Here is a 15,782-nt window from a genome sequence, read left to right on the forward strand (position 1 = left end):
TCATCCACAGTGCTAGTTGTAATAATACTAGTAGTAACAGTAATGCTACTTATCATTCCATTTGGAGGAAAGGTGACATATGGATTGCAATCCTATATTTGTTACCTCGTGTATTTAATGAGTAGAAGATTGCTCTGTCTCTATTAAAGCATGCTGCCAGAAACAACTGCAAATTCAATGATGATATATAAAAATCTTACATAGGGTTAATGCATTTATAAACAAGGAGATAACAGTGACCCTCAGTAACAAATCGATAGACCAGATCATCATCTTCAGATGATGATGACATCATGACAGCGTCCATATGTTAGGAGTGAGCTCATCCCAAGAAGCCCAAACATCATGTTATTTTTGTAAAAGAAGAAAATTATCAAGTTGGCTCTGGAACTAATGTTTTGGTTTGTTTGTCTTCTACACTCTTGCATAACAGGATGAAGACATCATTTTGTTATTATTCTGAGTGTATTCCATCAAACAAGATTCAAATGACTTGAGAAGTTATGATTGGGCATATTTATTTCTCTTCTGCCAGCTCAGCTTTCAAAGCAGTTGTTGGTTGGAAGAAAGAGAGGACCGTTTCAACACTTGTCCAACCTCTCCATTTATCAATTTCTCATGGATGAATTCCAGCTGCTGCTTGCTCTCCTTGGGGGCATCTGTTGTTCCATTTTCCTGCTAAAGTGCATTTGGTTTTTGAAGTATTTTCTTCCTTACATATGGAATATTTTGCCTTCATCTTATTTTCGTTCAATGGGAGAATGGGCAGGTAAAGGCACCTTTGCTATTCTTATATGCCAATGTGGAGGGGAAAGATATTAGCTCAGTGCTGGAAAGTCAGTTTTCCATATCATTTATCTCTAAAAAAATTTGAGAAATAGGAACTTGTTTCATTGTTCTGAGACATTGTTCATTTTCTTTTTTACTGCAGAGTATAGAACACTATTTTCCTTTATTTGGAAACTGTTTAAAATGGGCAAGTAATGGCATGGAGAGTTACAAACGGACTATTTGCTTGTGTTATGCAATTCCATAATATTTTTAATACTAAATGTTATGCTTTTCAAGAATGCAATTGCTATTTTGTGTGTATGCGTGTGTATATTTTTATTCCAGTATGATTCTGTAGCTGTCCTCATGTTGTCCATGCAGATAAATTTTCTATTGCCTAGGTGTAGTTCTTTAATGGTGGGATGCATAACAGAATAAGATTGGAATTTTAACCATTAATAATAATTATCTTAGATCACCTGTAAACATATAACTGCCATTCTTGGGAAGAGATGATCATTTTTATTACAGTAGTGGGATTTAGATTGTTTGTTAGAGGGATTGGATGGAGAAGATATAAAAGATTGAGAACCACTGGTTGGTTTTTTTTTAATTTCTCATTTGAACCTGCAAGTATCCTTGGAAGAAAAAACAAACAAACAGCTTATCTTATTAGAGGTTGGTAGGATTGTATCACAACTGTACTAGGCTTATGATTGCTGAACTGCCTCAGGTTTTCTTTTTCCTAATCTCTTACAATTTTCTGCATTGTATGGAACTTTGCTACTCTTGGAAGGAAACAAATATAAGCAATGTAAGCATTGTGAAATTAATTTGCAATCCTAAGTGCTCTCCCCTAGGAACAAGTCTTATTGAAAGCATCACATTCTGATGTTTGGTAATTAAGAAACATTAGAGCATTTATGCAGATATTATTTCCTATGTCTATATAAAATCCCATTAAATTCACCAATATTTATTTTTCAGTGAAAATGAACAGATTTTTTACTTTTAGATATATCATGATTGGATATCTTATTCTTATATTTTCTATAAACAATATTTTCTCTGCATGAATTTAATTATGCACGGAATTTCTATACTACTGTACAGCTCCTAGCTTAGATCTGTTATTATGTCCAAGTGAAGAATTTTCAGTGAATTTTACTGGGTCCATATTTTCCTAAAGCAGGGTCCAAGAAATTAAGTAATAATTTACCTCCTTCTGACTTTTGATATCCAGACTGTTACTATTTTTAGTTAATTTCAAACTCTCTTAAAGTACAGCCTTTTGAGTAATCTCACTTGGTCTTTCCACTTTCCATCAAGAGTAGCCCTGGACTACAATTTAAAGAGATTTTAAACAAGCAACTTGATTGATGCGTATTACAAGCAGTGTTCCAATATCTCAGGGGCTGCCACAAAGAAGAGGGAGTCAAGCTATTTTCCAAAGCACCTGAAGCCAGGACAAGAAGCAATGGGTGGAAACTAAGCAAGGAGAGAAGCAACTAGAACTAAGGAGAAACTTCCTGATAGTTAGAACAATTAACCAGTGGAACAACCTGCCTCCAGAAGTGATGAATACTCCAACACCGGAAGTTTTTAAGAAGAGACTGGACAGCCATTTGTCCGAAATGGTACAGGGTTTTCTGCCTGAGCAGGGGGTTGGACTAGATGACCTCCAAGATCCCTTCCAACTTTACTATTATTATTATTATTATTATAACAAAACCAAATCACCAAATTCCCCAGTTGCTGCTTTCCATGCTATTTCAAAACTAATGTAGTAAAAAACTTTGTTCTAATATAAATTAGCTCAAATGCATTTGCTAGGCCCCTACATGTCTTATGTCTAAAGATGAAAGTGAGAGGAAAATATATACATATTAAGATGTTATAAAAGGAATAAGATAATTAAACATTATATTCTTTTTTTTTTTAGTGGTCACTGGAGCAGGAGGTGGAATTGGAAGAGCCTACTCATTGGAGGTGGTAAACATATATTTCATGTTTATATTGGGCTCAGATAGTTTAGAATACATTCTAATGTGCTGTGTAAATAGTTTATCATTAATACTGTGCCAAAATTATTCTTCCAACTTCTTGAAATATTTTTTTTCCTTTCTGAAGAGGTGTCAGGTTTTTGTTTTAGTTTTACTTCATTGCTGAAATACTAATGCTATAGTTATAAGGGGGTAGCAGCTGCTGCTGCTGCTACAGTAATGGTATTTGGGGTTGTATATCATTCCACCAATCTGTTTAGCACTCTGGTACATGCCCGTGCATGTACCTGAGTGGTAGAAAAAAAACAAATGCCCCTTTTCTTCAGATTTAATTGACATCTGAGAACCAGAGAGGCTACAGATGACTGGCAGGATGGTGGGTGGCAGAGTGAAAGATTTGCCATTCACCCACACTGCTAAAGGATAACATAAACTAACCCTGCCCCTATCTGTGAGAATTCATCTAAATTTCTACTTGCATTGGATTCTTTTCCAACGGCTAATTTCTTTTCCATCAAGTTGCATAAGAGGTAAAAGGTAAAGGTTTCCCTGTCCAATCCTGTCTGACTCTAGAGCAGTGTTTCTCAACCTTGACAATTTTAAGGCATGTGGACTTTAACTCCCAGAATTCCACAGCCATTGCTGGCTGTGGAATTCTGGGAGTTGAAGTCCACATGCCTTAAAATTGTCAAGGTTGAGAAACACTGCTCTAGAGCACAGTGCTCACCTCCATTTCTTGGCTGAGGGAGCCAGCATGATCTGAAGACATTTTTTGTGGTGAAGTGGCCAGCATGGCTATATGCCAAAGGCTCATGAAACACTGTTACCTTCCCACCAAAGTGGTACCTATTAATCTACTCGCATTTGCATGCTTTCAAACTGCTAGGTGGAGAGGAGCTGGGGCAGGAATGGAAGCTCACCCTATTGTGCAGCGCCCGTGTCTTCAACCTCTGAGCCATCATGTCCCCTGTTGTGTAGGAACAGGAATACAGTATATATATGCTATTTATCTTTACTTCAATAAAAGGGCAATCATTGCCTACAATAATTATCTAGGTTTAGAATAACTTGATACAAGCAGACCGTGTTTTGCATGATAAAGTTTTCTATGGACATTACTAAGCATGCCTTCAAATCTAGCTATCCAGGAAGTGAATTGAGCTCTCTGCCAGTAAGTTGATAGTATCATCAGATGCTTTCCATGCCATCAGATTCCAGGAGGTAAGATGAAAGCCACCTGTTTGCACAGAATTTTGCCATTCCAGCTGAAGGAAGCTGGGATCTATATGTGATGAAGCACGGCAAACAACAAACCAGTGAAAACCAGTGAAAATATGCTTCTTGTGTAGATCTAACATTAGTTTTATGACACCATATTTTTAAACCAGGAAAGAAAATAGCTTTACAAAATTTAAAAGGTTAAAAAGCAAATTATTTTGGGTAGTCACCCAATAATATGTATAGTCTTGGATATAAGGAATGGTTGCCATATAAGGAACAGTTGCTAGAATTGGGAATGCCTAGTTTAATGAAGAGGAGGACTAGGGGGGACATGATAGCAGTGTTCCAATATCTCAGGGTTTGCCACAAAGAAGAGGGAGTCAAGCTATTCTCCAAAGTATCTTAAGGCAGGACAAGAAACAACAGATGGAAACTAACCAAAGAGAGAAGCAACCTAGAACTAAGGAGAAATTGCCTGACAGAACAATTAATCAGTGGAACAACCTGCTTCCTGAACCTGTGAATGCTCCAACCCTGGAAGTTTTTAAGAAGAGACAGGACAGCCATTTGTCTGAAATGGTATAGAGTTTCCTGCCTGAGCAAGGGGTTGGACTACATGACCTCCAAGCTCCCTTCCAACTTTATTATTTTTATATTCTAGTTTACAGAGAAGAGAATTTTGAGATCATTTTTGTAACACAATCATACAAAGATTGATTAATTGATTATATGCAGAGATATTTTTGACTTTTAGAAACCACATTAATTTTCTCCATGAAATCATATAAAAAGAATGTATTGTTAGAATTAGAATAACATTTAGAATTAGAATAACAGAGTTGGAAGGGATCTTGTAGGTCATCTAATCCAACACCCCCCCACGCCGGCCAAGCAAGAGACCTTACACCATTTTTGACAGATGGCAGTCCAGTCTCTTCTTGAAAGCTTCCAGTGATGAAACTCCCACAACATCTGGAGGCAAACTGTTCCATTGGTTGATTGTTCTCACTGTCAGAAAACTTATCCTTATTTCTAGATTGAATCTCTCCTTGATCAGTTTTCATCTGATATTCCTTGTCTGGCTTTCAGGTGCTTTGGAAAATAGGTTGACCCCGCTCCTCTCTGTGAAAGCCCCTCAAATATTGGAACACTGCTATCTTGTCTCCCCTGGTCCTTCTCTTCACTAGACTAGCCATGCCCAGTTCCTGTAACCATTCTTCATTAAATTTTACACAGTAAATATATAAAGACACACCCACAACCTCCCATGCTCATTCTTCTTAATGGTAGTATTGGATTTACAGCATTTAAATAAAGTACACATTTTCACATAGGAGGTGGTCCATTAATTCAGCATAAAATTTTAAATATTGCTGAACTTTGTTTTTCAGCTTGCCAAGCACGGATTAAATGTGGTTCTCATAAGTCGGTCACTCAAAAACTTGGAGAAGGTAGCCTTGGAAATTGGTTAGTATCTAACAAGAAGGAGCTTTGCCCAAGGTATCTCATGTTCACATTGTAGCCTCACAGCAGAAGAATTCTTCATTGCAATGAAGCAAAAATGATACAAAACAATGGGGAAGCTTTCAAGTTTAATCAGACTGACTGTTAATTTGGAAGAAGGGAATAGAGGAAAAAAACACTGGTTTAATACTACAGGCAGAAAGCTTTACGTTCTAGGATAATGCATGGGTAGAAATGGCAGACTTAATTCAATTAAATTCAAATGTGCAATTGTGGAATTCGATTTTATTTTTTTTAAATGAACCCATCATGGCTTCCTGTACAAATAATCCTCACATTCACTCGGCAAGTGGGACTAGCAGTTCATTAAATGAATCACTGTGGGTTAAGTGCAACATCATTTGACCACAACTAGCAACTTCCTGCCAACTTCCCTATTGAATTTAATTGATGGAAGCTGGCTGCGAAAGCTGCAAATGGTGATCACACACACACACACACACACACACACACACACACACACACACACACACACACACGACTGTGGGATGCTGTGACCATCATAAATGTGTGCCAGTTGCCTGAATTGTGATTAGGTCACTGCAGGGACCTGGCGACAGCCACAATTTTGAGAACAGGTCATAAATCTTTTTCAGCGCCATTGAACAAATGGACACAAAGTGAGAACGATATATATTATGTTTCAAATGTCATTGTGATCAATAGATCAAAAGAATGCATTATTTTGACCCAAAGCTATTTTTATTGAACTAACATGTCATCCATTAAAGAAATCTTGCAACAGCAGTAGAGGTAATCTTGTCCCATGATTCACTATATCTTCCTCAAGCAAATGCTACTGAATCTAATAGAAAAATTGCTGGCAGACAAAAATTGATTTATTCATGGCACAACATATGATCCCTTTGTGTCTTGCTTACTAAGGATTGTGACCAACATTTAATACTAAAGCTTATATGCTAATTCATCTGTTAACCTCTAAGGTAAACAAAATTTGTGTAGTTTTTACTGAAATAGATATAAATTTTAATAAAAGTTACAATAAATTTTGGAAGCTGCTGTGACTTCCAGCATTGGGTATGAATTAATTGAATGTCTGATACTAAGTCATATAGTAACTGTTTTCCAGTGATTCTGCCATTCTCATAAGCAATAAACTGGCTCCAAATATGTTTAAATGGATGTAATATTCCAGATAAGGTCCCTATTTTGGTGTCCTCATAGATTTAATCTATTTAAACTTAATACAATTATAGGGGGAAATAAATTAATATAAAACCTCCTCCTTCTCCTCCATGCAGAACAAACGACTAAGAGAACTGTGAAAATCATACAAGCTGACTTCACAGAAAATGACATATATGAAAACATTGAAGAAAACCTTCAAGGATTAGAAATTGGGATTTTGGGTAAGTTAACCAAAAATGGAAAAATGAAGTCACCCAAAATTAAGCTGGTTCAAAGGAGACTTTCTTTTTTATGAATTAGTTAAATGTGACCAATTTTTGAACATTAGAACTCTGAGAAGTTTTTTTAAAAATCATCCTTCAGTAGAAGAAACCAGTGACAGGTGAAAATAATTTGATTTTTAACTACTATTTTGGTAGTAGTGGTACTATTTGGGGATACTAATAAAAACCATTTTTTGTCAGTTGCCCTTTTTACCTTTTCCCTATACAGGAGAGTGTTACCTATACAGGAGAATTAGAAGTCTCTGTTCTTCTGACCCAGAGGGTCCAAAATCCCACTGCAACTTGCTAAGACTGAGTCACAGGCAACTTCTTCCCATCCAAAGCCTTACAGCCTCCAGGCATTCAGTCAGCATCTGATGAGTATCACTTGCCCAGCATGGGGTAGAAATATATAATTGGGTATCATCCATACATTAGCTTACTGATGATACCAAATCCCATGTTGGGGAATGACCTCTCCCAGTGGCTTCTTAGAAATTAGAAAGGAGGGGAGGGAGAGAGACTTGTGTCATAAAGTGCCCCTCATAATAGGGGCCCAGGATTGGACCCCCCCCTCCCCCACTAGCACTGACTGCTACCAACCACGGAGAAAGGAGGAGAATTACTGCATAACAGTGTTCTCCACTCCCAGTTCCTGGAGCCAATTCAACAAGATCAATAGTATCAAAAGCCATCACCCTCATCCAGAGCCCTCCAAAAGTTATCCACCTATGCTACCAATGCTGCTTGGTACTACAGCTCAGCCTGAATCATGTCTGAAAAGCATCCCAATAAATTACTCAACAAAACATTGTATCCTTTAAATGTACATAGCATTAAATTGTCTTCATCAGACAGACCTGGTTGATTTGACATTAGTGTTATTAGAAAACAGACTTCAACAATCGTGTTTATCTGTGAATGAATTCTGTGTATTCTCTTATCTTCAGAAAAAAGCATCTTCAGTCAGGGTTGGGAACCTATTATTTCATTAAAAACAAAGGCAAGGGCATAAATGGTTTGGTCTCTTTTCTCATTTTTCAGCCGAGAAAAATGGAGCTTTGCCTTTAAAAAAATACCAATACAATCTAGGAGCCAAGGAGCTCTGGAGATCAAAAGAGTGGGACTCTGGGCTGCATGTGATCCAGAGGCTCTAATGGTTCCCCTGTACTTCATGATTCTAATTTGCTTTTTTTTTTCTTTTTTATTAGTTAACAATGTTGGAATGCTACCTAATCGTTTTCCGTGCCATTTTCTTAATATTCCAGACAAAGATGAGGTAAGGATTCTTCTATAATAGTAATAAGATCATGTATTTGTGTTTTCATACAAAATGTAGTATCAGTCACACTACATAGACCAGACCAGAGAATTAACTCTACGGGGATGATAAAATTATACTTTATTGAGATGAGCTATAACACAGAGTATTGTAAGCACAACTGTGCTTTACTACCCCTCGTTCTTATACTCCAGTGTTCAAGGCTGAGTCTCTTGAGCCTCTTCACAAAATTTTTCTTGTTTATCAGGGCTTAAATAATGTTTCAGGTAGTATTTCTATCATGATCATCTCCCATTTTCTCTGGAATACGGTACTAAATTTTGTTGAATAGGTAGCCAATAAACAAGTTTTCTAAATTTGATTGAAGCTTGATTCACATTTGAATTATTTTTTTATGAAGTTTTGTGTCAGGAAGTGCTTGACCTGGCAGGGAGGAAAGTTCAAGTGCAGAGTAAGCCTGGATTTACTATACAACTGCCAAAGGGCTAGGACTGACTCCCCCTGATTTCCTTGGAGCCTTATCTATTTGTTCCCAAGAGAAGACTTCCAGTCTGGGGAGATTCTTGTATTATAGGCAAAACATAATAGTTAGCTTGAACTCTGCATGACATTTGCCTGTTCTTGCCTGACATTTTGACTAGCATCAAACATGCATTTCTGGACACAATTGGATGTTTGAGGAAGGGTAATGGGTTGTTTTGGATCGTAGGCAGTCAAGATGTTTATTTCTGCAGCAAAATATCAATTTCATAGAAAGGAAAAATGTCCGGCTGGGGAAGCTTGACTTGTGCTACAGACAAGCCATCTAGTTAAATAATGTTTGGGTTATCCTGTAGAACAGTGTTTCTCAACCTTGACAATTTTAAGGCATGTGGACTTCAATTCCCAGAATTCCACAGCCAGCATTGCTGGCTGTGGAATTCTGGGAGTTGAAGTCCACATGCCTTAAAATTGTCAAGGTTGAGAAACACTGCTGTAGAAGCAAATTAATCCTCATGAAATAGGAAAGCTCGTGTGGCCCTGGTGGGAACAGATTTTTAAATATCTCATTCTAGAAACTGAGGCCAAACTGAATTTTCTGAGCATCTTGTTTTCTTCAAATCAGCACAACTGCCATGTAATCCATGTGTTATTCTCAACAGGACCTCATTAATTGCAACATCATGTCTGTCACTAAGGTATGTATCACAGACCAGACCAGCTCTTACATTTGCTTGCCAAAAAGTAAGGCATGGCATTTGAACTGAATGCAAAGAAACATAGATATTGACAATGTCTGGCCTTCCCCAAGTTGCTGGGTTGCAACTCTTTGTCATCCATAGAGTGAAAATGGTCCTTACTCAATTCTTCTCCTTCTGTTGTTTCATTAGCATCCCAGGGATTTTCTGCTCCTCCACTTTGCCTGTATGCTGGTTCCCTTCCTCTTTGGATGTTGAAACATATGACATCAGAATGGGTAACCATCTAGGCCAGGCATGTCAAATTTGCAATGTCATGTGACATCGCGTGACATATTGCAACTTTTTCCCCATTGCCAGCAATGGGGTGGGTGCGGTTTCGGTATGACGCATCTGGCCCACGGGCCAGCAGTTTGACATATTTGACCTAGGCTAACCAAAACTGAATATGACTTCTGCATGATAGCAAAACAAAATTTCTAAAGCTAGGCATACCATTTTACTTTCCCATCACATCATACAAGCAAAACAATTTTAGTGGTAAATATGTGAAAGCAGGTATATTAGTATCCTTGCTTATTGTTTAGCTGTAGGCAATGTAGGAAAGTGTAGACTTTCAGACTTTCATTTCTCACTGTGTTCTTTTTATAACAAAATGAGTGCTTTGGGACACCAACAGGCTTAAAACCTGTACCTCACCTCAAAACTCCATACAAAAGGACTGGATTGTTTTTAAACATGTCTCCTTCAATAGAAAAATTGTTTGTCCCTACCTTTAATCGGCAATGTTTTATATCAGTGGTTCTCAACCTGTGGGTCGGGACCCCATTTGGGGTCGAACGACCATTTCATGGGGGTCGCCAAACAATGCAGTCCGCCATTTTTTCCCCCTTTTCCTTAGCTGTGCTACTCCCTTTTATTCTATTGGCTTTTGAAAGCCAATAGAATAGACTCTCTTGAATAGAGTCTAATTCTATTGGCTTTCAAAAGCCAATAGGAATTGTCCAGGCTGTCTCTGCCCTGCTGAGCCCGCCAAAAGTCCCATTCTGCAAACAGTGCTGCACCAGTTGAGTAGTCCTTGACTTACGACCGGTTGAGTAGTCCTCTACTTACGACCGGTTGGGGGTTGCGGCATTAAAAAGGTTAAGAACCACTGTTTTATATAAACATGAGGGTCAATTTTCTTAGCCAGTGGGCACTAATAAGACTGTTCTTGCGTATCTGTGAACAATAGCTTTACTTCAGCAGAAAGATTACTGGCTGGTTTTCCTTCCTTCTAGAAGAATTATAATGCAGCATTTAGTTCTTGACTCTTTTCCTGGCAAAACTAGGGTTTGTTTCTTAGCAATTTGGGACAGCAGCATAACTTGAACTGATGTAATGTTCATTGCAGCTTTAGCTGATCATATAATAGTAAAGGCTTTGTTATCACATTTCCTTTTGAGCAGTCAGGAAAAGCTGCTTAAGTTTTGTGTTTACAAGTTATCTCAAACATCTTTAAAGGATGTCAAATGTTTTTTTTTTCCCTAAACAGAATCTGACAGCTGCTGCTTTGATATTTGTTCAAACCCTTTTGTTGGTACAAACCAACAAAATATGCACAATATTTTGGTTGCTATAAGCATTTCTAAACAGGCCCTTTGATTCTAGATTGGACAAATTGTCAAAAATACCATTCAGCAGAGATAGGGAACTGGACCTTCCCACATTGGCAAGTTTGTTTTTTCCCCACTTAATTGGTTTTTCTTTCTAGTAACAAAAATATGAAAGAAAATCTGAATGTTATAAGTAGACAATAGTTGCATAACAAAAGCGTTATCTGGAAACATTCATGGAAAACTCTGACTATCATTTCTCATTATTTTACTTAAAAAGATGTAAGAGGTTTTTCTTGCTACTTGAATCCATGTTTTTTAGCAAGGGTCTTCAAACTTGGCAACTTTAAGACTTGTAGACTTCAACTCCCAGAATTCCTCAGCCAGCCCTGGCTGGCTGAGGAATTCTGGGAGTTGAAGTCTACAAGTCTTAAAGTTGCCAAGTTTGAAGACCCCTGTTTTTTAGGGTGGAGGGCACATTTGAATTGATGAGAGTACAGGTAGTCCTCAACTTACGACCAGTTGTTTAACGACTAGTCAAAGTTACAATGAATTTCAAAAAGGCTACTTATGGTCTGTCCTAGAAGTTATGACTGCTGTGCACAGCCCAGTCATGTGATTGCATTTTGGGCATTTGACAATCAGTTTGCATTTACCTCCTTCATGGGACCTTCTGACTCAACAATTCTTTGATTGTTTTCAGGAGGTGAAGTACTTTATTTCAAGAGAAAAGGGGGGGGAGTCTCTCTCTCTCACACGCACACACATACACACACAGTCAATATCTAATTTGGGACATCAGTATATACTGTTTAGGGCATTGTGGTGCCTAAATTGCCAATGTTTCTTGAATTGTCTCAAACAAGCTGTGAGGGCTAGTTCTAATTATACTTCTTTTTTTTTAGATGACACGAATCATTTTGAAACAAATGGTGGCAAGGTAAAGCAATTTTCCAGATTATAATTTATTTATTGTTTTCCTCAGGGAAGCTTTTTGATTTTAATGAACTTTGGGCTGATTTTGGTTGGCATAAATTACACCATTTTCCAGAGAATGTCATAATCACAAACCAGATATTAGGCCGGGGGTAGGCAACCTTGGCTCTTTTATGACTCGTGGACTTCAAGTTAAAGTCCATGAGTCATAAAAGAACCAAGGTTGCCTACCCCTGTATTAGGCCATATCACAGGGTCAATGTATGCAGCCCATCCAATAAGATAGAAAGGATGTTCCGTGGCAATTCTCTTCTGTCCATACATTAAGCAACTGCACCTGCTAATTGTTATGTCCCGAGCCTTTGCAAACGGCTCGGGCGTTTGCAGGCAGTCCCGGACAGGTGCAAAGCTGCCCGGGACCAGACAGGCTGTCGCCAGCGCCGTGCGCATGCGCGGGTGCTGGCGCGGGAAAAGTAACCCATTTACCCGGGAGTTGCCTATATAAGAGGCTGCGAGGCGTTTGGGCGAAGCTGAAGCCATCTTCCTGTAAGCTGAACGCTGAATAAAAGAAACTGAGAACTCCAGCTGCTTCTCGTGTCTGTTTTCCCGCCAAGGACGCAACACTGGCGACGAAGGGTGGGATGCCTTGCACTACCTGGAAAGGAAGAAGTGTAAGCTTACCCAAGGAGTCCTGAGCGGCGGAAGAGGAACGGCGTCGACTCGGCAGCTACCCGCCAATCCGGTGCGCATTCGGGGGTAGGCTGGCTGATAGACCCGTCTCCTGAAGATCCGAAGATGGCGAAAATCGGAAGGCTTTCGGAATTCGACGTCTCACATCCAGAGCGGTGGGAGTCCTACGTATCCAGAATGGAGAACTACTTCAAGGCAAACCAAGTGAGGGAAGATAGCTTGAAGGCCGCCACCCTGCTTTGCGTTTGCGGCCAAGACGCCTTCGAAATCGCAGAAAATCTTGCAGCACCTGTTCCAGTAGAGTCTGTAAGCTACGCAGACCTGAAGAAGCTGCTGAAAGAGCACTTCCACCCCAAGGTGTCCGTTATCTCATGGCGCCACACCTTCGAGCAGAGGGATCAACGGTCCGGTGAAACAGCCAAGGAATACATCGCCGCGCTACGGAAGGCCGCCAAGCCCTGCGAGTTCAAGGACCTCGAGGAACGACTGAGGGACCGATTCGTGTGCGGGCTAAGGCATCGAGAGCTACAACAGAGACTTTTTGCCAAGGAAGAATTATCCTTCCAAGACGCCTTAAGGGAAGTCACCGCAGAAGAAGCAGCAGGCGGCGCCATCAAAAACATGCGGCCGATCAGAAACAGTGCAGAGGGTGCGTCCGTGCACCAGGAAGACGTCCGACGAAACTCCGAGGAGGATCCGGACGAGGAAGTCGACCGTCTACACCCCGCGAAGGAAGAGAACCAGAAGGGAAGCTCTTCGGCTCTGCTCAAGTGCATCGGCTGTGGAGGTCGCCACAGGAGAACCGACTGCAAGTTCCGCTCCGCTACCTGCCGGGCATGCGGCAAACAAGGGCATATTGCAGCTGTGTGTCTGAGCCGACGAAAGGCACAACCCCAAGAAGAACGCCTGAAAGGTACCAGATTCCCCAGCCAGAATAGGGTAGGGTTTTGCGCTTCGCGAAGAAGCATCTGTAGAACAGGCACACACAAGCCCATGAAGAAAAAGCTGTCACTCAACGTGAAGCTACAAGGGGTTCCATTATCTATGGAACTAGACACAGGGTCTGCCCTGTCCATCATTTCATTGCATACATTTAGGAAGATTTGTTCCAGTAGTGGGTCTAAGGCCAAGTTAAGGCCTTCTGATATTGTATTAACAGATTTTCAGAACTCAAGAGTGTGTGTTAAGGGGGAGGCCACCCTTAACGTGCAATACAAGAGTTTTGAAGGTCCACTAGACTTATTAGTAGTAGGGGGTGAACGAACGAGTCTCATAGGACTCGATTGGTTTGAGGCCCTGGGGATACACGTCACAGGACTCAACAGCTTACAAACACTCGACCTACAGGAAGTCTGCAAAGAATTTGCAGATGTTTTCAGCCCCCAGCTGGGCACATTCAAAGGACCACCTGTGTCCTTAAAGCTAGACCCCACTGTCACTCCCATTAGGATTAAAGCAAGAAGGGTCCCTTTTGCTTTAAAAAGTAAGATTGACACTGAACTAGACAAACTAATCCAACAGGGAATCCTAGAACCTGTTGATTCCAGCCCGTGGGAGACCCCCATTGTCACGCCTCTAAAGGCAAATGGGGACATTCGCATTTGTGCTGATTACAAATGCACACTCAATAAGGCATTGCAGCAACATGCCTATCCTGTTCCTGTGGTCAGTCACATCCTGGCCTCTCTCAAGGGGGGGCGTGTTTTTGCAAAGCTTGACCTAGCTCAAGCATATCAACAGCTGCCTGTTGATGATGATGCTGCCATAGCTCAGACCATTGTGACCCACAGGGGAGCCTTTAAAGTAAAAAGGCTACAGTTTGGAGTAAATGTCGCTCCTGGGATTTTCCAAAGCGTAATGGAAAACACACTACGAGGTATACCAGGGGTCTGCCCCTACTTTGACGATGTCTTGATTGCAGGAGACTCCACACACATTCTAGCTGAAAGACCTAGGGCTGTCCTGTTAAGATTCAGGGAATCAGGCCTCAAGCTCAGAAAAGACAAATGCAAGATCGGGGTGCCTTCTACTGAATTTCTGGGATTCAAAATTGATGCTGCTGGGATTCATCCTGCTGAATCCAAACTAACTGCTATTTTACAAGCACCCAGGCCAAAGTCTAAGGCCGAACTTCAGGCCTTCCTAGGCCTCCTGAATTTCTACAATTCTTTTCTTCCACATAAAGCTAGTGTAGCTGAGCCTCTTCACAGGCTACTAGACAAACAAGCTGTGTGGCTGTGGTCACAAGCACATGAGGCTTGCTTTAAAGAAGTCAAGGCCTTGCTCACTTCTAACAGTGTTCTTGCACATTTCAACGAGTCTCTTCCTGTGTGCATCGCTTGTGATGCATCCCCCTACGGGGTTGGAGCTGTCCTGAGTCACCTCAGGTCTGATGGAACTCAGGTTCCTATTGCATACTACTCCAGAACACTGTCTTCTGCCGAGCGCAACTACGCTCAGATAGACAGGGAGGCTCTGGCTGTTGTTGCTGGAATTAAAAAATTCCACGATTTTCTATATGGCAGGCATTTCACGGTCTTCACTGACCATAAGCCTCTGCTGGGACTGTTTACCACACGTAAGCAGACTCCCCACATCATTTCCCCTAGAATGCTTAGGTGGTCTATTTTCTTGTCTGCATATGATTTTTCATTACTCCACAAGCCTGGGAAAGAAATGGGCCATGCTGATGGCCTCAGTAGGTTGCCTCTGCCAGTAGTAGAAGCTGACCCCGCGCCAGCTGTCAACATTCTATCAATCCAAGCCTTGCCCGAGCTCCCTCTTAGTGCCAGGGAGGTTACCGCTGAAACGGGTACAGATCACACACTTTCACGTGTCCGCTCCTGGGTCCTGTCCGGGTGGCCTGAGCACTGCCCTAGTCCTGAGTTTCAGAGTTTCTGGTCCAAAAGAAACGAACTGTCCCTTTCTCAGGGTTGTCTGCTTTGGGGAAACAGAGTTGTCATTCCCACCTCAATGAGGACTAGGGTCTTAGAATCCCTCCACGAGGGTCATCCTGGCATTGTCCGTATGAAGGCTCTTGCACGAAGCCACTTGTGGTGGCCTGGTTTAGATAAGGATATTGAAGCTAAGGTACACGCATGCCACCTGTGCCAACGATCTCGCCCAGAGATGCCCCAAGCTCCTGTGCATAGATGGGAGGAAACACAGTC

The 15,782-nt window shown here is 40.9% G+C and overlaps 1 protein-coding gene across 1 annotated transcript; it reads left to right on the forward strand.

Moving 5' to 3' along the window:
* Positions 1-497: 497 nt before the first annotated feature.
* LOC120310088 (testosterone 17-beta-dehydrogenase 3-like) lies at positions 498-12,050 on the forward strand. The gene is made up of 7 exons (XM_039348076.1): positions 498-769; positions 2,714-2,760; positions 5,387-5,462; positions 6,782-6,889; positions 8,143-8,210; positions 9,356-9,391; positions 11,892-12,050. The coding sequence occupies exons 1-7, from the start codon at positions 619-621 to the stop codon at positions 11,928-11,930; spliced, it is 525 nt and encodes a 174-aa protein (XP_039204010.1). The 5' UTR covers positions 498-618; the 3' UTR covers positions 11,931-12,050.
* Positions 12,051-15,782: the final 3,732 nt, after the last annotated feature.

The sequence above is a fragment of the Crotalus tigris genome, unplaced genomic scaffold, assembly GCF_016545835.1.
Source record: "Crotalus tigris isolate CLP2741 ecotype Arizona unplaced genomic scaffold, ASM1654583v1 scf7180000018122.1127207, whole genome shotgun sequence".
Lineage (NCBI taxonomy): Eukaryota > Metazoa > Chordata > Lepidosauria > Squamata > Viperidae > Crotalus > Crotalus tigris.

What these genes read in the sequence shown, in the direction of transcription:
- LOC120310088 (XM_039348076.1), top strand. Translation starts at nt 619, where the DNA reads ATGGATGAATTCCAGCTGCTGCTTGCTCTCCTTGGGGGCATCTGTTGT. An exon ending in ATTAGAAATTGGGATTTTGG is followed by an intron (nt 6,890 to 8,142) that starts GTAAGTTAACCA and finishes CTTTTTTATTAG; the next exon opens with TTAACAATGTTGGAATGCTA. An exon ending in ACATCATGTCTGTCACTAAG is followed by an intron (nt 9,392 to 11,891) that starts GTATGTATCACA and finishes CTTTTTTTTTAG; the next exon opens with ATGACACGAATCATTTTGAA.